A 22,746-nucleotide genomic window follows, 5' to 3' on the forward strand; every position below is an offset into this window, starting at 1 on the left:
GTTGCTGTTCAGCCAGCAGTGGTTTCTTTTCTGGTTTTCCTTATGTGTCAGGTGTAATTATATTGCCTTAGACTTATGATGTCCTCCTCTTTATTCAATGGAGAAATCCTTTAAAGAGGTACTCTATAAAAATGGTGGATGTGCTGTACTTTAAAAAAATTGAAGGCTCTGTTACATTTTTGGCAAAGGCTCTACTAAGAAGTCTGTATCCTGGCACTATGATAGCGACAACAAGCTGCTGATCACTAAAAATGACACCATCAAGTGATATTCTTATAGTTTTAAAAACAATGTTTAATTGTTACTATTTAAAAGCTTTAACATCAAAATGCATCAGTTTTTTATTAGGTGGAAAAGTCCTCTTTGCCACGGGTATTTGCTGATGATCCGTTATGCTAAGGCTTTTCATGAATGCTTTGTTAATGGCCTCAGGGCTCCGAGAAAAATTTCTGTTCAGTAATTTGCTTTAGAAATAAATGCAAAAGCATAAAAAAAGGAAAACCCTTGTTACCAGAAGCCGAAACACAGCAGGTGAATCTCCAGAGCTACTAGCCTTGTATATTTCTCTCTCTTCACTCAAGGCTGAGCCATGAGTTCAGCCATGAGGTTCAAATATACCTCTGTTTTCAATATGCAATTCAATGTCAAATTCATTATTTTTATAAGGCTCTAATGAAAACATTTTCAAGATATGGCTGAAGAATGCAGGATTTACATACATTGCTGAAGGGGGGAATCAGGCTGTACAAACAGCCAGTTAGAACAAAGTTAAGGTAAATACAATTAGTAGGTAGTTCACGATTGATTAAGTCTTGAGCATCTTAAATTGTTTGGGGACTAAGCCACCACTATCCTGGATCGCCTGGGTGTAAGGAACTCCAATTTCATTGGTAATTCCCCAGAGTGAAAAACAAGTTCTCTCTGAAATCTTTGTTTATTCTTAACAATGTTGATCAGAATTCTTCAGGTTTTTAAACTTCAGCAAAAATTCAATTGTTGTTGATTAGTTAGTAAATATCTTAAGACTTGGATAGAGTGACAACTTAACTAGCGTACTGCTACAAAACTCTGTACAATTTGGGAACATTTTCATGCAACGAAACCAGAAGTGTCTATCAAAACTCCCTCACCATATCATATTTTCCAGCATTTTATTTACAATTTTGAGAGCTTGAATAGGTTTAATCGTGTAGCTAGGCAGGAGGCTCCAGTAGCATATCGGATCTCTTTCAGTATGCCGCTCCATTCCTTCTTCTCATCATCATACCTGCATTTAACAAGATAAGGTCAGAACACCGCTTCTTAAAATTTGAGTTTGACACTTCCCTCACACAAATATGAAAAGGAGGATAATCCACACGTTGCAAAGGCCTGTAGCAACCACGAGCAGAGTGGTGCCACAGAAGAACGTTATTGTCCTCCAGAGCAGAACAGGAAGATGTTCTTGCTCCTGTGAGTTGTCTGTTGCTTTGTCCCTATATAGCTCATTACTGGCCTGCATCATGCTTCTACTGTTCCTAGAACAGTGTCCTCCTCCTTCAGTATCCCTTCTGAATTCCTGAAAGTTCTTAAATACAATGTGCTTTTGGGAATCCTTTCTATCTTTCTGCCAGTTAAATCTAAATTTTCCTCAGCCAGTGAAGAATCACAATATAGGCACGATGTTTCAGCACTGCTATCATGAGTTAGATAGAAATCTGATATATGGGTATCTGATTCGCTCAGGACAGTTTTTGGCTATTAATACACATGAATGTGTGCAAACCTGTCTGTGTATATAGCCTTTCCTACATTAGAAGATCACAAAACAGAAAATGGGTGTATGGTACACTTCACAAGGCTAAACCTGCCAGTAATTATGGCATCTTACTCTCTTAGGATATACCCTTGCTATATAGTAAAAAATGAGAAGATCATGACTCATGCTGTTCAATCTACTAGTAGGGGGAAATGTTCATTAGGTCCAAATCTCATGTTTATTTGTTACTTTCTGACATTTCTGTTTATCAACGAGTGCTTTACAACCTGTGCTACGGTTCATTTTGAAAATTAAACATAATATGGATTTTACTGTCCCACATTTAAAAACCTAACGCTCTAATTGCTTTCCACTAAGAAAGTATAATCAAAGTTAAACTTACTTCCATATGTCGGTGACTTCACTGGGTGCAAATTCTTTAGATTCAAGCTGAATCATTGCAAAGCCTCCAATAGCATATAAAGATCCACCTAAGGTGACTAAACTGATGGAACTTCTCTCTTGGGGAAATTCAGGCATAATCTCCCACCTGAAGTTTTAAAAAAACAACTTGGTCAAACACATGAGAAATACTTGAAACTGAATGCACTAAAATACAGCTCTGGTTGACATAAATGCAGGTGCCAAGGACCATTTGAGTGAAACAGTTTAGTAGAAGGAAAAAAAATCCTGAGATTTATCAGCAGTGACTTTCTGTTTCTCTGTCCCCACAGGGACTTGGTGTGTGAATACAAGTCTTCATGTGACGGATTTATACCATGAGGAGTTTGCAAATAAGTTGGGAGGAAAGATAAGCAGCAGAAAGGAAAACTGGAGTAAGAAGTGAGACATAAAGATACTGATGGTATACCCTGTGAGAAAATCAAGTCATTTAGGGGATGCTGGCTGCAAAAGGCTCTAGCCATGAGGAACATTAGAAAGTATTTGGACCAAGTAAGTGAACTGGTTCCAGCTTTTGTCTGTCGTCATTACTTCTGAACAGTAGTTCAGAGCAGGTACTTAAAACAAAGTCTTCCTGAAGCTTTCATGTTCATAAGCAGAATTATCTGCCTTTCACTAACTAGTGGTAAATCGTACTTGCCACGAAGAAGTAAATGAGTGAGCAGCAAGACACTATGAAGCCAGGTACCCAAAGCATATTCAGCTAGTCCCATCCAGGCACCTAATTTCTTATGCTGTGGTTTTGCTTTTAGTGCCAGCACTGTTTAAACTAGATTAAGCAGCCCTTGCCCGTTTCTCCCACTTCTCCCCCGTTATGCCAGCACACTCATTTATGTGGCTGTGTGGCCAAATAAATTGGAAAACTAATCAGACTGAAAACCAACAAACAAATGAGGGGGGGGGGGGAGGAAAAAGACCAAAGTGTGTTATTTTAGTTAAATGAACTCTAGAAAGAGCTATGCTAGCATAAAAAAAGGAGTGTTGGGGCAGGAAAAATCTCTGGAGACAGGGGTTCTTTAAACTGCTGCTGTTCCTAAAGAGGTGTATGTAGACCAACATTCTTAATGAGAGCATAGGCACCTAAACACCTTTGTGACTCTATCTCAGTGATCCTAAAAGTCTAGATGGTAAAATACTTGCTTAAAAACAGCTTGAACATTGCACTTACTTATTAGTGGTCAGATCAAAAGCTTCAACAGATGCAGTGAGGCCCTCTTCAGTGACGCCACCTGCAATCACAATCTTGCCCTTATGGATAGCTGTTCCAAACATTGAGCGAGCCACTTTCATTGGAGCCAGATCTCTCCAGTCTCCTTTCTTGGAATTGTACACAAATACTCTATTAGTACATTTCCTGGGGAGGAAAAAGAAAACCTGTGATCATTTCTAGGGAACTTTTCAGAGGAATGTAAGGGGGAGCAATGTTCTTCCAGAAGAAAAAAAAATATATGTTGAATAGTAACTCCTCCAAACACCAAGATATAAGTTTTTGTATCTTTAGCCTAGTTCGACATGAGTGTAGGAAGACAGACTTAGGATTTTTTAGACCCTGGATACATATATACTGTAGGGATATATATACTGTATATATACTGTAAATGAAGAGCTTGGCCTAGAAGTGTCACTTGCATTGCAGAACAGTACCAGAGTGAAGTTGAAGGCATACTAGAAGTCGAAACATGGAAACTCCTTCAAACTCTAGCTTATCTAACTGTATGGTAGGTAATACTCAGAGGATGCTTCATATCATTTTTCAAAATAATACTGCTCTACATTGACTCTTAGTCTCCTTGAACTCATTCTAATGAAAGCAAAGAACTTGTACAAAGCTCATCTGCACTCCTGCAGATTTATAACCACTGGAATCCTTTGTCACAACTCTTGACTTAAAGCATTCACTTGCTAGAAAAATTACCACCATAATCAATTAGTGAAAACTTTAATTTTTCTTAATGTTATACCCATTAAGGTATAATGGATATCACAGGTCACAAAAATGAAAGAACTGACACAGTAATTCCATGGCACTTAAGCATTTCTATCTGGTAGGAGATAATACTTTTAATGAAGACCCTCATAGCTAACTCTGTGTGCGTGCGTGCGTGTGCGTGCGTGCAATGTAAGTAACAATTTGCCTTGGAAATAAATTAGGTAATTAAACTAACTGGTTGAGATTACAATGTATATGCAAATTTTACCATGTCATAAAAAAGATGTCCTATTTATCATAACGTGTTGCCCTTTGCCAAATCTCTGGCAACCTTAACCCACAGATGTAAAAAAGAGAAACGCTGAATTCTGAGTGTGAGGCCACATAATCTGTAAAGGACCAACCAACCAATGTTGTAAATTGTCATGAAAAGACTTGAGAGACTCACTTGTCGTCAGTTTTTCCTCCAAGACAATATATCAATCCATTATTTGAGATAGTAGCATGGCCATATATTTTGATGGGTAGCTTTTTGATCTCACCCCATTTTATTGCCCTGGAAGAGGAAGACCACAATGTTAGCTCTTTCAACTAACAATGGATTTTTTTACATGTCGTTGGTGGACATAATTAAATTTTAAACATACACAGGATCATAGCACAGTACTGAATCTAGAGACTCCTCAGTGCGAAGGTCCTTGCCTGCGATCACATAGATTTTGTTGTCTGATTCTCCTAGCCCAAAGAGACACCTGGCTGACGGCAGTGGAGGAAGGGCAACCCACTCACCAGCAATGTTATCCAGCTGAAAGGCATCAGAACAGAAAGTATTAGGAAAGGCAAATAGTAAAAACCCGCACAATGAAAACTGCTCCACAAAATAAGTCTAGATGCACTCAGGGTCTCAACAGCTCCTCATCTGCTTGCCTGAACTACCTACTCCTCCATTAGTGCAGGTAGGGACTGACAACTTCTCTCCATCCATGCTTCGTGGTGCTGAGACCCAACAGAGTTGATGCCATGCATCTCTCTGCATTTGTTCCCCTTCATAGAGTCTGCTTCTTTGATCTCCTTTTTAAACTCTTTTCCCTTGTTTAACACTCTCCGACTCTTGCTGTTTTCCATCATGTGTTGTAAAGATTAGTTCTTATCCTTCCTGAAGGGAGCAGAAGCCTCTGCCATTCCACACCTATAAATTCAGCAAGTTATGCTATCTGGTATCATGAGAGATGCTAGACATCCTCAGACCTTTCCTCTTAATGATCAAGAAGCACAAATGCCACAGATATTTCTTCCACAACATCTAGAGCAAAAGAGACGTGTCAAGAGACCTTCAAAAGCTCCTGAGATCTCTGGAGGTACACTGAGTAAAGACTTCATTCCTAAACAAACAAGGCAGCCAGTACATTTCCATTGACCATAATACTGATGTCTTCCCTAATGATGACGTCCCAAGATTCTCAATTCAGACTCAGTATGCTGAAAACTCCTAAGAAAAAGCAGCAGAACAACAAAAAAAAATCCATAGAACATAGGTTTTGCTTTGATCTGAGAACTTACAATTGAACCTAAATGCTCCCTAACATTTAAAAAGAACTTTTTCCCTCTTTTATTTCATATAGATTTGCTTGACAACACATAGGAAGTGAGGAGGAGATGTGAGTTTGCATGGATGTAAGCGTGTGAAAGTGAAAGTTCAGTCAAAGTAATCAGATCTGAGTTTAGCTCAGTGATGACCTTTTTCCAGAAGTATGTTTCACAGTCAACGTCTCTATGGTAAAATACATCTCCCAGATTTCATAGACCGCTCCTACTGCATAACAACTTTCATTGCAACAATGGAATTTAGTTCTTGGACACAGATTGTTTCGGTAACTAAATCTAGGTGGGGTTACAAGGACACAGATGTACACAGATCACAGCACATTTTGCGAATCAGTCTTGGAGATGGCCTGATACATCTCTACTTCTGATAGGGCAATAAACAATTAGTCACACGTTTCTGAGTCAGTGGTAGCCGTGTTTTGTCCTGGGTTGCTAGCTACCAAATAAAATGGTAAACAGGTGCAGCAAAGGTACAGAAAGGGAGATTAAATAAGTGAAAATCTGCATGGCACCACATTCATATTTCAGCAGAAACATTAGCGACACAGGTAACGCAGAAACTAAGTGTTTTACTATGTGCAGTAGCAGCAGTGAGCAAGATTTGAGAAGGGACAAGCTGGAGAGCAAGATTTTGGGAAATGGGCTTAGACATATAAAGCAGGATTATGAAAATGTCAGAGTATCAATAGTATCATAGTATGTCTAGTATCAATCTTGAGGTTTATTTTTTCAGAGGCCCCCTTCTAGAATTTAGAATTCTAGAAGGCCTAGGATTTGGATTATTCAGTTCTGCATTTCCACTGGAAGAATATTTCTGTAACAACTTTTGCACTTCCGTGATTCGTGTTTTACACCTAACTAAGGAAATGAAACAATGCTAGTCCCTCTCTAGCAAACTGATACTTCCCTCTCATACATATACCAAATTTCTCAAACCAACTCTTTTATTGCATCTGAACATAGCTCTATAACACTGAGCCATAGCTCTATAAATACTTAATATTTGCAGTTTTAAATATCTGAAGGCTTTAAAACTCTGTATCAGCTTATCACTCTGTTTTACTTCACAAAGGACGTACTTTTACTCTTTTTAGGCCAATGTGCCTAAAGATAGGACTTAGCCAGGGGCATGTTGCAAGAATTCATCATGAGATAGTACCCAAGAATACAGCATGTAGCCAGCTACTAAAAACACCACAACATAATTATATTATGGTAGTAATTTCACCAAATTGTATTTTTGCTAATTTTCTCAAATGTGTTGTGGAAGTTACAGTTGTATTAATAAGGTTTATATGTATACAGATTTATAAAGATATACAATTACACTCAGTTGAAACATCTTATTTAGTCTATTGACATTGAGTTTGCCAAGAAAACAGCCTTCTATATGTGTGCGTGTGTATCTATATCCATATATATAAAAAATATGTTTTAGAGCATCGTTAGGTTTTCAAATGTAAATATAACAGAAGGACTTAGGGAATTTTAGTGAAAAAAATGACATTTAAAAAATAGACATTACTATTGTCATGAAAATACTTCAGATTCAAAACCTGTTAGGTATGTAAAGCAGTTAAGCAGTCAACTTTCACTGATCTTAAGGGAAATTCATGAAATAGATTACAAAAATCTTACTAGGCTTACACTTGCACATCTTTACCAATAAAAATCTGGGCCTCAAACTCTGAAAGCCAGTGCCTTGATAAAATACTCTAATCAATCTTTTCTAAGATCTCACCCTCGGCTTGGATCTTGAAAGAGAAGAGGCAAGTACCCTGGTTTCAATTTATCTTTCTGAGACAGGAATAACTCTCTAGAGGTACTTCTTTCCATAGACTGTAGACAGAGACTAGATAATTCACTTCCTACAGTACACCTTAATTAGGTACTAAAAATTAATGTGAGAGAAATCCTATTGCATGGACTACACTGGCATAGGTGAAAATTGAGAGGACTGCACGTTTAAAGAAAAGTCATGCGACTGAAAACAATTAGTTTGCACTGAACTGTGTTTGGCATAGACTGAAAATACTTTTCAGTAACTTTTATAGCACCTACTATTGCACAAATAACGACAAAGCTTATACCTGGAAGAAGTACGACTGGAAAGGCTGATCCTTGTTCTCCTCTTCCACATACAGTCCTCCAACAATGTAGACTTGATTTTGTTTGGTGACTATGCTGGAATGATTTCTGGGAATCTGTTCTGCCAGGGCTGCTAGGTAGCATTCATTTTCAAGAGGATCATAAGCTACTGCAGCAGTGTCATTAACAAGAAGAATTAGGTCTTTGACAAACATGCCATGCCTGGGAAGGTCATTTAGGTACCCAGGGAGTAAATCTTCATCTCCTACATCACCATTTACTTCTCCTTTGTTTGACTTTTCTGTGCTTTTGCTAGAGTCAGGCAGTTTTCCAGCAAAAGCATCCTTAATGATCTTTATTTTTTTCTGAAGATCTGAGTTGCTTTTAATTATATCATCCTTCTCAACATGATCTTTGAAATATTTTTCTGGCATAAGACGAAAACGAATGCAGTCAAAAACTTCTCCCAGGCTCTTTACTCTATTCTCTTTGTCTGTCCGGACCCATCTCATTACTGCTTCAAATACCAGTTCTTCCTTCTCTACATTTAAGCTGTCAGGTGTAATAACTGAGATAAGTTCATGGGGGGCAAGCTGCATGAAGTCCTCTTCTTTGCAAATCTGCACAAAATGATCTGAGACAAAATCACGGGCAGAAAATGCAAGTCTTGGACAATCAAGCAGGAGACCTAATCGAAGGATGGCCAGACAGTTTCCAACAGCTAGCCTCTTCTGAAGATAGGAGACACATACAGTGAATACAGAAGGGATCTGAAAGCGACTGGCCAAAGCAAAAATATCTTGCACGTTAGAATCGTTAAGATCTATACTTGCAGAATAAAGGTATTTGACTATCATATCCAGGACATCCGGGTCAACGTTATCTAGAACTACTTCCTTCTTTTTCTCTTCATTTTGCTCAGTTAAGAAATACTCACGAAAATAAGGGCTACAGGCTGACAGAATCAATCTGTGGCAAGGCAGGCTTCTGTCACCAGCTTTCAGGGAGCAATCTATAAACTTTTTCTCTTCCAGGAGTTCCTTGAGGCCATCCTGAAGAAGGGTGGATTGGTAAAGTCTGAGTTCTTCAGTGAGTTCCCTCTGCGAATCCATTTTGCTAATATCTTGGAAAGTGCGAGGAAGTGGAAAGCTTTAGCTGTTGTCTGCACAAAGGTCTGTCTGTAAAAAAGGCAGATCAATGTGCTTCGCCCAGCCTGAAGCCTTTGCAATTTAATCTTGCTAGCTAAATATAGGTACCTACTCTTACAGGTCGGAATTTAGGGTGGATGGTGTGGAAAAAAGAGTTGCTCTCGCAGCTGTCAAAGACTGAAAGAAGCAACTGTTGCTTTTAGTCACTATGGCCTGGTTTTGCCATCATTGTCCATGCTGAATCAATGAGCTTACTCGCAGGGTAAGAAATTACTTCACATGAGTGAGGACAGCAGAATCTGATCCTCAGTGAGATAGCTATAAACAAGATTGGAAATACACGTTCCAGAATATTCTGAAGTAGAAATATTACGAATTGTCAGTTGCAATGACTGTTCGCTGTTTCACAGAAGTTGCCAATATTTCTCATAGTTACAGATTTTAATAAGGTATCAGTCACAGAGATATTAGGAAAAATCCAAAACATCGCATCAATTATCTGCGCAATAAGATTTTTTTCTTAAACATACCCATATCACATCAGTGATTTCTTCAGATACTGGTAAGACTTTGAATTTCATTGTGATCTCTTCTTCTTAATATACAATCTGTTATATTTATTCGGAAACTAAAAATCCACTGTTTAAATATAAAATATAAATTGTTCCGATAAAGTTCTCCTTTCAAAAATAATTTAAATAAAGTCCTCATTTTCCTCCATTAAAAACAATTATTCTTCATTTCAGATAATCTGTAGATATTATCAATCCTTTTTAATTCCACGGTATTAGAGGTGGTGTTAACTGCTGTTAAACTAAAGTGAAAACAGTAAATGAAAGAGATAGAGAACAAAAGACATAAACTACCATATGATCATTATTTAATGAACACTTTATTTAACAAAACTAAAGACATCTGAATTTAAACTAAAAAAAGCCTCTAAAAATCTAACAGTACGTAGTTTAAAAAGTACATGGATTTAGAAAAAATTATGCACATGTTGAAGGTTTCACAATTTAGACTGGCAACATTTAAATTTTCATTAAAAATGGTAATATGGAAACAAAATAAATTTGAAGCTGTTTAAAGTGCCTTGATGAAGGACTGTATTTTGCCCATGCAGAAAATGCTCTTGATCCATATGGTAAAACGTTCCTTTGCAAAATCAAAATCAAGCAAAATCAAAACCCAACTCTTTGAAAGCAGCATCTCCAACGAGGTATAACATTACTAAAGTTTTCCTGAAAGTTTGTTGAAACCTTTTCAATATAGGTAGATTTCATTAAAACATATACTTTGAAAAGTTTTCCTACAAATAGTGATATCCACACCACAATTACTTTACTAGAACAGTCAGCTGCTAAAACAACAGCTGAAAGGACAGCTCATTTGACTTTTTCCACTTATAGAAAATAGTGCAGAGGTCTTATCCCACTAGAAAACGTAACAGCTGCATCTTCCTTTAAACAATAAATGACTCATTTCTCTCTAACACATAACTTCATAAAGGTCTAATGAGTCAGACGTAAAAGCTATTTGTGTGTGTGTTTTTTTTTTAAAGGGAGGATTAGAAAAAAGTGCTCTTCCCAAAAAAATAGAAAAGAAAAAACTGCACAGGGATGTCTAGATTAAAATTAAGTACCTAGAATGTTATGTGATAAACACTTCATAAAGTCATGAGATATGCAAACTAATATTTGGAACAGTACAGCATTTTGTCAAAAAGTTTTAAGTACTACAGTACTGCTACAGTGATACAACTAGGATGCCTAGATACAAAGTCTTCTCTGTGTTATATCGATCTGTTGCACAATATGAAACAAATTATGGAAATAGTTATTTAGATATAATCATTATAGGAGAGTACACTGCTTTATATAAGTAAATGAAAATAAATGAATACTTTAACAGAAACTATAATAAACAAAAACCTTTTACACATATAGAAATTTTCAGTAATATTTCTTTTATGACATATCCTGACTATACATTGTATAATATTTGCCTATTCTTTAACTTTGGTGTGTTCTTTCTCTGTTACCCTTGTATTTTTTCCAATTATCTTCTAGAGAGCTGACAAAATCAGTAAGAACGGTGAGTCTTTCATTGGTTAGGCAACAAGTAACATAAAAATCTAAATCAGCTGATTACTTCCCAGAGTCCCTGGAGTGTGAATCCATCTTTTAGTTTCTCTATTGCTAATCCTAGTTCTTCTGAAAACACAGGCTCTCGATCATGTTGCTTTTTTTGAATGCACATGATATAAGAGAGAAAATAAAACAGAAAAGGTTTTGTATTAATTTAATTATCCATTTTTTAACAACATAAATTTGACAACACAAAAAAAGTTGTTCTTACCTTGTTACCATCAGCAAAGTAAGCCTGAAAAAACAAAAAAACCTCACAATCTTGAGAAAAAAAATCATCATTTAAAAACAAATCTGCTAATAACTTATTGGGGTAAAAATTGTATCTGGTAAGTTTTCTTTAACAAACCAGTTCATTTGCTTTAATTTTTCATTGATAAACAAGATCAAAGTAATTTCCAGGTTGAAATAATATACAAAAAGGATCTGGTGATTAAATTATTCTTCACTAAGTAATACTAAATCCCTGGATTTTCCATCATATTAAATAAAGCTTTTAAAATGTTAAAATGTTTATATTACATTTGTTACACTGAGATATACTTTATACGGAATACAACGTTGACATGAAGGTAAGCTGGTAGCATCCTAGTATTTTCTACCTCATGTGGAGCAGCACTTATTACTCAGTTTCAAAAAGTGTGACTTTGGAAGCACTCATTAAGATGTAAGCAATCTCAAAATTCAATTAACATTATAACCAGTCTAAGAAACGATCATGGACTAACTGAACAATTTTCAGTTTTTCTACTCTCAGGCAGTGATGTACAAAAGCAATACAATCTTTTCCATCCTCGTTCTGGGGGTAAATGAACTCAGACTCTTTGGGAAGCAAGATCTCTGAAAATATCTGCAGTTCTGGAAGTCTCTGAGCCAGCACCAGTTCTAGATCATCATATTTACCAGAAAAAGCCTGATCTTGTTTCAACTGCCCCTGTGGCCTGGCGAAGGGCAGAGAAGTAAGCATTTCCCTGGGCAGCTGGATCTCAAGCTATGTATGACTTCACAGAACAGCATCACAGTCTTCAAACTATCACGGAATATTGAAGTCGAGCCAGTCATTAGGTCTTGCATGATATGTTTCCTGTGGCAACCCCCTTCTAATCAATTACAGCTTCCAGTTTTTATTTTAGAGTATGCAGAGCAGTTATTTAATCCAGGTGATACACGCATCGAGAACACAAACAAAATCTACCTTTAAGGAAAAGATTTTCAACTATGCTGAAGAGAGAAATAAAACTCAGAGGAAAAAAAAAAGAAAGAAAGAAGAGGGAAGAGAGGAAGGAGAGATAAATGCTTATCTAAATGGACAGATGATAGCAAAATAAAAGAGGGTGGAAATAATATTGGTGCTAACTCCAGAGACGAGTTATGAAATCACATCAGTTGGGAATTGTCAGACTAGCATATGAAAACCTTCTATTTGTGCAGTCCCTGCACATCACGCGATTGATCAGGTCTTACTGGATTGTGCAGAAGCTTTGGAAATTCTTAGAACGTAGCTGATCAAGCTCATAGGGAGTCTACTGCATTTAAAAGTATATTTTCCTGAAATACTGAGAGATGAGAACTAATACAGTTTTCTAAACTATACTAGTATTGGCAGTAGTGCACAGGTTGTCAGGAGAGACTTAAAATTATTGCTGCCATTCTAAAAATCTTTCAAGGTTATGTCTGAGATGACTGTCGAGCCTGCAGACACCACCACTTATTAGTCTGCTCCAAAAGGAGGAAGACTTGTTTTTAAATGTAACGTATTTCATTAAATTATACTGCTTGTTTTCAAACTATTCCTGATCTTAATGAGTTGAGGACCTACATACAACTACTATCATATATAGATACTACTAATTATTTAGAATAAAAATTTGTTCTAAAGAGGGTAATGAAAATCCCATAAACAGAATAAATTCCTGTAGTAGTCAAGGATATTGATTAAATGACATGCAGCTGCACTTCAAACACAAACAGTTCTGTTGTTGCTTATCTTTAGTAGACTTAGATCTGTAAGTTTTTTACATTTGAATAACTAAGTAAGAATTATTACTTTTTTTCTGTGGAGAAGCTTACCACAAAAGCATCTGTCTGTTCATCAGCTTCTATTTCCACATCATCTTCAACCTGTTCCACTGTTAGGTCTTCAAGAGGTTGAGGCTGCAAATTAAAACACTGAATTAAATAAATGTATATACTTAATACATGTTTAATGTATTTTTACAAGTGGCGGTAGTGCAATATTATATATAATGTCAGATAAATGAATGGACTACCTTTTCTTCCATTTCATAATCCACTCCAAAAATAGGGTTAGCTGAATAAACTCTGTGAAGTGAATTAATTTCTTTCACTGCCTCCTGTAGTTTCTCCACGGGGTCTATTTTAAAACCAAGTACATATCCCCCACTCTATATAATAAAAGAAAAAAGACAAATATTTATAAACAACTTATTCTCTTCGATGGGAATATTTATAAACAACTTATTCTCTTTGATGGGGATTTGCAGTTTAATGATAGCAAATTTCAGTTTGCTGATATAAAATATTAGTTGTATTTTTTTTTATATCTTTCTGTATTTTCAGTCTGACATTTAAACCATAGGTGAAATAAAAACAGTGGCAATGTTTCTCCGTAAGTTAAATAAGCTTTGAACTGGTATCCCATTTTACAGGAAATAAAGTTAACTATTAAAAAAATTACCATTAAAAGTGCTTCTGATTATATTTATTATTCTGATTATTTTCTGAGGAAAAATATTTTGTCTCTTACAGAAAAACAGATATACAAATGCAAAAGATTTTTGAAAGTGTTTTCCATAAATACAGAAGTAACTAGATCCCAAAGATAATCTATTAGAAGATACTGTTTTTAACAGTTAATTTGCTTTCTTTTAAGTGGTGCAGGCCTATTGCTGCTCTGCTCAGAGAAACTGTAACTCGTGATAGCCATATTGACCTTAACATACTGATATTTTAAGCAGTGCCGAGGATTTTTTTTAAGTTATGTTCAAAAGACCACTGAAAAGGAACACTGTAGGTAGTTTAGAAGTAGCACCCTAACATTTCAGAATTATAAAACTATATATATAAAATGAAACCAACTAAAAAAGGCTATTAAAGCATCTTACCTGCTGAGAACTCTCTATCACCATTGCCAAGCCAAACTTTGAGTCTCGTATTTTTATTGACCGCTAATGGTAAAGAGGTAAAAAGTGTTATTAAAAACTGTCTTGGAATTGCTTGATATACTTTTTTTTTTTTTTGGTACACAGCACTAATTATCATTTCTCGCTCTGGATGCTTGGACTCCAGCATTCCCTGCCATTTACCATTACAAATCTGAATCCCTGAAACCTCAGGGAAAGTGTTTCATCAGAATTGATAACAATTCGTTTCTGAACATCTTGATCACAGAGCATAAAACTCAGGGTATGCAGCTGGCATGCAGCATCATGGAAAATATTGTGGAATTTAGAAATACAGCCCATTCTTCAACACGTGGACCTGCCAATGAATTAATCTGGACATAAAAATTACAGCATCCAATTAATCCAGACAGAAAAAAAACCATGCCGTGCTTGATGCTGTAAGACCAAATTCTTCCAGGAATTCAGGACACGAAAATATTAATTTTGGTGTGAGTTGGGAGCATCAGCTGAAGACGAGAACTCACCCCATGTTACAGAATATTTCATTTTGAAAAGGCATGTTTTGAGATACTTACTATTTGTAGATATGGTATGCTGACATTGAAGCTATCGTTCATATTTGCATGCCACACTATCCTCACATTAGTAATAAAAAATGTCCCCAAATTTCCCTATTAAAGAAAAACTATGTTAGAACTGCATTGAATTATACAGCCCTCTTTCCAAACACAATGACTATTCATATTCATTTGAACACCAACATGATATAGCTTCATATTTAATCCAATAAAGGCCTGATTCTTTCCCACAGAAACCAGTGGAAATGTTACTACCCATTTCAAGGAAGCAGGATCACATCTTTAAAGGATACGGCACCTGAGTGGTGAAAACACTTGGGAGTTCCTATTACTGCAGTAAAGCAGGATCAAACCACAGCACAGCAAACCTAATGGGAGTATACGAAACTTCTGAGAGTGCTCTTAACTGTACAGATCTAGAATTAGTATATAGTGTAAGCATAATGGCATGCGGGTTAAACTTGGGTAATTGTGGAGATGTGTGCCAAGGGAATGTAAAGGAAAGAACTTTTTAGCTTGGATCCTGTTTCCATTCTGGACTAAAATTGCCCGGACAGAAATAACAGTTCCTATTTTGTTTCACGGCTCTGGGAAATACGAATAACTAAAATAATTTCTATTTGCTCCTTGACCCCTTTTCCCACTTTTTCCAACACATAAATTCCTATTCCAATATTTTCAGTTTCCAGTAATCAAAGACAATATAGCCTTACAGTCAAAGCTGCAAGTAAACATACAAGTATTCAGCAGAGCACTTTGGAACAGTATGAATCACTTTCAGGATGACACAGATTTAGACTCATAAATATATCTTCTTAACAGGAGCTGAATATCTAGTACGTAAGCTGAGTCATGTAGACTCCAGGATGCCAAGAAGACAACCTTGTACTGAGTAGCACATACAGAAATTTGCACATACATGCAACCAGCTGATGAACTGAATCAAGGATAATTCCTCTGAGGTTACAGAACTGTAATAGCATAGTTGCTAGGAAACACGAAAGCTGAAACACTTTAGCTTTGCCGAAGTGAACGTAGTCTCATTTTTCACTATACCTGGTCACTTGATAAATTCCAAACTCCATTGATTTTATCATATATTTGTTCTTGTGGTAATAATCTCAGTTGCTTGTTTTGAATCAATGCACTTCTAAGCTTCAGATCACGATACATTTTAGAAGTTTCATAAGCTCTATAAAAAATGAAAATATAAGTTACCATTTCAGTGTTTTCTCTTTTTTAGCGTTTATGTTTTAGCACCAATACGAAATGTGTATTTCCAACTTTTCTTTTTACCATGTTCTACAAAAATACGAGAGCACTATTAAAATTTCATCAATGCAAACCATTGCATTTCAGTTTTCTTTACTCACATTACTTGTAAAAATGTTTTCTGACATCAGTTTTATCTTCTGTACTGTTCACATGTATGCTATTTCTTTCTTTTCCTTAAAATTTGTCATCTCCCAGCCTCTATTGCAAAGCATAAATCTTCTAGGTCCCATGTTACACACAGCATGGACATCAAGAATTATTTATTTTTCACTGCAGCTTAAGTCACAAACACCTAATACATGTAGGTCAGTATTCCAGAGTTCTTGAATTGAAACATAAATGTATTATGCACACATTCATCCAGATGACACAGACTTCACACATCTTTAGATGTGAAATGTCCACTGTTTTGAAGTCAATGGGAGTTTTGACCACAATTTAACCCTTCATATTTCTATCACATGCTCCACAACTACAGAAAATGATTACAGACAGAAATTACAGATATACAGAAAATACACACTGAAATTAATTCTTTAGTACTTTGATTTAGTCACGCAGTTTATTCACACACAGTGAACGATTTAATCCAAGACCAGTGTTAACCTACATGATTTTTTATTGCATATAGTTATGTAATAAAATTTGTTAGCATTTTCTCTCCTCTTTCTAGAGATTGTCTTCTTCTCTACTGAGAAGCTTTTGTGGATGTTAAATATGGGCAGTTATATACTGGGTCCATCAGTTGTATTAATTCCACATTCTGCTTATATATTTGATTGTTCATTTACAAAATTCAGTGAAACACTATTTTAAGTCTGGTACCTGTGCACAGCAATAACTGAAGTGAAGAGCCTGGGACTCCCAGGAACAACATTGGTAAATATGAACTCAAACCGTGTATTGTTACACTTAGTCAATATATACAGAGCTTCTGTCTGTCCTCGTAATTTCTGTAAGGAAAAATTCAAATGTTACATTTTGACAAGACAGTAGCTTGACTGTACAGGGAATAGTAATCTTGACATTATTATTCAAAATCTTGTTCCAAGTATAATAACTGAAGAGGTACTCTTGATTCTACTACTGATCTACTGCTGCCTTCACCTGAAAAAGAATTTCACTCTGTTTTTTTTTTTTTTTTTTTTTTTAGGAGGAACGAGCAGTTTCATCAGTAGTAGAACTACTGAAGCCTGGCTCTTACACATTTGCATGTCATGACTGAAATACAGTATTTTTGGCTTTGCCTCTTGCCGTCCAGCGGCGTTATCCTTCTACTCCATCTCCCCAAATACCCTGGCTCTACATCATGCCCCTTACCTACCTCCATTTGATGTGCCAGGGGAACAAGAGACCCTGTGCTGTGCTAGACTAGGATGGTAAGCGTGCTGAGCAGCCAGGCAGTACACGTGCCACCACATGGCTGCCCAGGGAACCTCCACAACCATGCTACCTCTTTGCCGCTATCTAGCCAATCAAATATTTTCACCGCTCCACGTAACTCAGGCTATGTATTTGGCAGCTTTCTCGCACAAACTCAGTGTCTCTCTAGCCCTTTGTTACATTTAGATGCAATGAGACAGACACACATGAGTTACCTAGAGGAGAAAAGGCTCACCAAACAGACAGCGGGACTATATGAGTCTCACTGCCCTAGGAAACTGGCTAAACCCCCACTTCTTTAGAAATTTAAAACTCTCCCAACTTTTAAAAATAAACTAAAATTACTCTATTACTGTTCTTGGAAGTAAACTTTGAGATTATTTATACGGTACAATAAGTGTAAATAATAAATTACAGCTTAATTCACTATTTTAAAAAGTATTTTTGAAACTTACTGAGTTGGCAGTTCTTGTAGTTATATTTATAATGCAGTTGTAACCAACAGCTAAAAGTTAGGGGAGAAAAAAAAAGAACAGTTTTGATAGCAAGAAAAAAAAAAAGATACTCAGACTTTCAGAGCACAGCATGCTATTCTGGAGTACACCAAAGCTCCTGTGAAAGAGCTCTTCAAAAATTCTTTGTGAGAATTCCTCGTTACAGTTAGTGGTCTGAGCCCTTGTCATAAAATGAGACAAATTTAAGCTGTAGGGACCTCTGGAGGTCCTCTGGTCCAATGCCCTGCTCAAAGCAGGGCTAATTCAGCCAGGCTGCTCAGGGTGGTATCCAGTCAAGTTTTGAATATTTCAAGGGAGCAGATTCTACAGCCTCTCTGGGCAGCCTGTTCCACTGTTTGACTGCCCTCCTTGTGAACTTTTTTCTCTTAACATCTAATCAGGATTTCCCTCGTTGCAACCTTTGACTGTTGCCTTCCAACCTATCACCATTCATCTCCAAGAAGGTCTATTTCATCAGGATCTTGCCCTTAAATTTTACCCTTAGAAATAAATTTTTCTACACTGATAATAATGCTTTATAGGAGAAAAATAGCTAAGGAAATGACAAAGACAAAAAGCAGCAAAATGGAAAGTATAAGTGAAGAAGAAACAAAAAGGAGAAAAAAAAAGAGAGTTATAAATTTCATTTTGCTTCTTCCACAGCAGTGCTCTAATACAAAATAAAAACAGGGAACCAATCCCAGCCATTCTTCATAAGACAAACCAGCCCACTAAAATGGTGCTGGGCTCCATGTGAACATCCATGACAATTCTGTTACTGATACCAACAGTAGCTAGCCAGGTTCCAAAATATCAATTAAGAATGAGAATCTGCTTTGGGGAGATTTTGCATGTCCAAAAGCTCAGATCTGGTAGTAGTTACACGGATAAGAATATTCAGTCTTCACGGATTACATTACAGTCTTTACAGATTTCCATTAATACATACAAAATACCAGAAAAAAAGACTTACTTTATAGGTTGCTTATGAGGCATTATCTAGAACTAACAGAAATGGCAATAGCCAAAACCAGCATCCAATAAAATGCTTATTTTTCTATTTATTTCCTGAGTGTAAGAAATAATACATTGCCTTGAAAGCTAGAGAAAGCCCAGTACTTTAAAACTCTAAAAGCTATACGTTAAATTCCCCTAGGTCTTCTGTAGGGCTGAACAACTTTATAAGTTTCTTTGTGAACTGTTCTAGAAAGGTCTGTTCTTAAATGTTATGTACAAAAACAATCAACTTTTTTATTTTATAAATACATATATAAAAGTAGGAGATGTGCGGGCACGCTTGTGTGTGTGTGCATGAGATAGAGAACAAATGCAAAAGAGCACACAGTCAGGTTGTGTAAGTTTACATAGGTTATGAACAGTATATAGATTGCCAGTGTTGACTGGCCATTGGGAACTGAGCATTGGAAATAATTTTGTTGCTGAATAAGTGCATCTTGGCCCTGCTTCAGCAAATTAAATTAAATATGAGCAAACAGGCTGGCTACTCATATAGTTTAAAATTAGAAGCTTATTCAGAGCTCACAATAGTAAATTTGGAAGGGCAGGTACTCATGGGGAATAAAAACTGTAGAACAGTACAGAACATGAATAAACAGGTGGAACAAGAGACAAGTATGCCAAGGACTGAAAAAACTCAAACTTTTGGTTCCTTCTAGAAAAAAGAATGAATTCCACATAGACTAAATAAAAAAACATGTGTGAAGTACTCTTCAACTTCTCTTTTGGAAAATCAACATTAAACACTAATAGTTTTCTATGAATTATTAAAACAGTTCCTATATTACCGATAAATTGATTAGTAACAGTTCATTTCAGAAGCAGCAGATCTATACTTCAGTAATCTGTACTATAATCTGTACTATTGTGAAAGTACAGCATGCCACCACAAAGGAAACAAAATTTAAAGTCCACTTAAGAGGAGACAATACTTACAGAGATTGACTCTAGGCAATGACAATGAGTGCCAAATAATGCGCAAATTTGTCACAAGGAGTCTACCTAGAAATAAAGGGTACAAATAATTGTAATCTGAGTAACTGCCATCAAATTAAACGGACCACTTAATATGATGTATGTAATGTAAATATGTAAATAACATGCACATTTAACTCCAGTTTTGAAACTCCAGAATACTTCTTCCCCTTGCTGGGAAGAAAAACACAGGACACCCTGGCAGAACAATCACTACATACTTTTTTTTTTTCCCTTTTTAACCTAGGTGAGCAAGTCCAGTCAGAAGAAACAAACGGAACAGCCTCTGGTATATATCAGCGTTCCTCCAAAACGAATCAAAAACAGTTATTGATTTCACATCCACCCACCTATGGTAAAAATGCAGAGACAGAGTCAGTGCAGCATAGCTCTGGGGGACGAGAAGGGGAACGCAGTGAGTTAACTAGCATAGCTGTCCTCATGAATATCCTCACCTCTATATGTCAAGTGCAAATCTCTTCTGTTCTATACCCAGCGCAGCAGCAGAGCCAACACAAGGAGGTGTCATCTCAGCAAGCTGGCAAGTTCATGCACTTACAGAGTATGCATACAGTTATTGCTTCATTTTAAAGTAAAGGCTCAAACAACTGAAGAACATCATAAAGCTTGTAAAGAGAAATCCTTTCATGTTTTAAAATGGAAATAACTCCTTGCAAGCAAACTTGCAAACTTCTATATGGTGAAAGGTCTATATAAGCATTAAACAGGCTTACAACAAAGGAGCATCATGATGTTTATAAGTGGATTTCTCTTACAAGAGTTTTCATTCTAAACAAATTCTGAGCCAAAACTATCACCTCGTTAAAAGTTTCAACAAGCTATACTACCTGAAAATATTCCCAGAGGAGAAAGATCTGTGAAATAGGCACAGTCCATGTTCTCCAGTGAACCATTGATGCTGGGTTCAATGGAAAACAGACTGGGCCTTCGCAAACAAGCTAAATACTAGGAAGGTTACAAGTTCCTTGAGTAAACGGTTACCTCTGTCTCCATTGTTTCCTTTGGTATCTTCAACAGAATCTAAGCAGTCTATAAGGACCTCTCCAGCTCTCATTTTCATTTGCCTAAAAGAAAGAAAGAAAAAAAAGGACACAGTGAAAGATGGATCACTTTTGTTTTCCAAAAGGAAAGTCATTTACATTTCCCCACTTCCTTTGCTTTCTCCTTTCCTTGCTTAGTGCATCATAATACAGAAAATCCACACATGCAAACACATAAAAAGCAACATTATATACATGAAACTGCAATCTACTAAATCTAGTGTATGAAAAATGTTAATACTCTTAATTTTTAAAATATAACAGTACATAAATAATTATGCAGTAAGTGTGATCAGCAAACTATACTCCAAAATAGGAAGAAAGCATGTGAAAGAGGGAAAAGCAAAAAAGTTGCAGTCACATAGTCTTTAACAGAGCAAGTCCCTTCCCTCTTGCCATACTTTTGATTAAGGAACGGAGCCAGGCTTAAGAAAGAATAGATGTGAGCAAAGGAGCTATCAGATGTATATTCACATATGAAATGCTCTGATAAATTTTCCAGTCTTTCATGTTTTTCTCAATTTAACTGATCTCACCACTCAACTACATGGTAACAGCCCTAGTGTCAAGTTTTGTTATATTTTAATTGTATCCTGTAGAGCGACCACCACACTTCAGGGTGCGTAGGCATGACCAACAAGATGCATTATCAGGAAGGGGACAATACTACTGGAAAGCACTACGAAGCCACTAAGAATAGACTCGATAATGCATCACTATAACAGCACCAGAAAAAGACATTAGATGGGAGGTAGCAAGAATGTGACCTTTAGAATTAAACCAAAAATATATCAAAGTAAGCTCTACCTACGTTACAATTCTGTAAGGAAATTAGACAGAACTGCTTAACTATCCAAGATACGAGCTCACGTTTCCAGATTTACCGCAACTAGCGTGTCTGAGGGTCAACGAGTGGGTTTGGGTTTTTTTTTTTTTTCTCCTAATTTCTAAACGGTGACAGGACCCCGCGCACCACAACTGTCCCCAACGGCCGCCTGTCCCCGCCCCGCCCCGCCAGGAAAACCGCCACCTCCCCTCGCCCCGCCCCGGCCCCGGCCCCGGCCCCGGCCCCGGCCCCGGCCCCGCGCGCCGTCACGTGACAGCTTCCGCCGCCACAGCGGGGCGCGCTGCCCGCACGCACCCCGCCGCTAATCGCGGCAGCGCCCGCCCTCCCCCGACACCGCGGTAACGACGCCCCGCCCCGGAGAGCCCGGCCGCAGCGGGAAGGCAGGGGCAGGGCTGCAACGCCACTCACTGCGGGGAGATGTCGAAGCGGACATCTCTGTCCTCCCAGAGCGCGTCCAGCACCGAGCTCATGGCAGCGGCGGCGGCGCGAGGAGCGGCTCCTTGCGGCGAAGCCCGAGCGCCGCCGTGGCAACCGGGGGCGGTGCCTCGCCCTCCAGCAGCGCGCGCGATTGGCTGCGGCGCGGGGCCGCCCGCCCCCCCGCCGGGGCGGGCGGCGGCCCGCGCATGCGTGTGGTGCCGGGCGGCGAGGGGTCTCCCCTGCCCTGCCCTGCCCCGCGGCGGGCGCGCTGAGGCGGTTGTGGTGCCGCGGCCCCGCGTGCCGCCGGGAGCGCTCCGTGAGGGAGACGGGGAGCGCTGTGAAGCGTCGGCACCTGGCCCGTGTAGTAGTTGCGGCTTTTCGTTGCGTCTTAAGTTTCTTTTTCTCGTAGAAGGTAACATCCTAATTGTTTGTGGA

The 22,746-nt window shown here is 37.7% G+C and overlaps 2 protein-coding genes across 4 annotated transcripts; both read right to left on the bottom strand.

Moving 5' to 3' along the window:
- Positions 1 to 342: 342 nt before the first annotated feature.
- On the bottom strand, positions 343 to 9,584 carry KLHL41 (kelch like family member 41). 2 transcript variants are annotated; one of them, XM_068948672.1, is made up of 7 exons: positions 9,502 to 9,584; positions 7,826 to 9,001; positions 4,778 to 4,935; positions 4,579 to 4,686; positions 3,369 to 3,554; positions 2,142 to 2,288; positions 343 to 1,267 (listed from the first exon to the last, which is right to left on the bottom strand). In XM_068948672.1, exons 2-7 carry the CDS (start codon positions 8,933 to 8,935, stop codon positions 1,156 to 1,158), a joined length of 1,821 nt encoding a protein of 606 aa, XP_068804773.1. In that variant the 5' UTR covers positions 8,936 to 9,001; positions 9,502 to 9,584; the 3' UTR covers positions 343 to 1,155. The 2 variants fall into 2 exon arrangements, with proteins under 2 accessions (XP_068804773.1, XP_068804772.1); XM_068948671.1 differs by having other exon boundaries at positions 9,084 to 9,575.
- Positions 9,585 to 9,638: 54 nt separating this feature from the next.
- BBS5 (Bardet-Biedl syndrome 5) lies at positions 9,639 to 22,517 on the bottom strand. Of its 2 annotated transcripts, none has more exons than XM_068948674.1 (12): positions 22,303 to 22,446; positions 20,989 to 21,071; positions 19,948 to 20,013; positions 17,956 to 18,005; positions 16,943 to 17,070; positions 15,899 to 16,034; positions 14,840 to 14,935; positions 14,244 to 14,306; positions 13,389 to 13,523; positions 13,189 to 13,272; positions 11,330 to 11,353; positions 9,639 to 9,785 (listed from the first exon to the last, which is right to left on the bottom strand). In XM_068948674.1, the coding sequence occupies exons 1-12, from the start codon at positions 22,362 to 22,364 to the stop codon at positions 9,771 to 9,773; spliced, it is 942 nt and encodes a 313-aa protein (XP_068804775.1). In that variant the 5' UTR covers positions 22,365 to 22,446; the 3' UTR covers positions 9,639 to 9,770. The 2 variants fall into 2 exon arrangements, with proteins under 2 accessions (XP_068804775.1, XP_068804774.1); XM_068948673.1 differs by lacking the exon at positions 9,639 to 9,785 and adding an exon at positions 9,845 to 11,212 and having other exon boundaries at positions 22,303 to 22,517.
- Between the last annotated feature and the right edge of the window lie 229 nt (positions 22,518 to 22,746).

Source organism: Struthio camelus, chromosome 6 (assembly GCF_040807025.1).
Source record: "Struthio camelus isolate bStrCam1 chromosome 6, bStrCam1.hap1, whole genome shotgun sequence".
Taxonomy (NCBI): domain Eukaryota; kingdom Metazoa; phylum Chordata; class Aves; order Struthioniformes; family Struthionidae; genus Struthio; species Struthio camelus.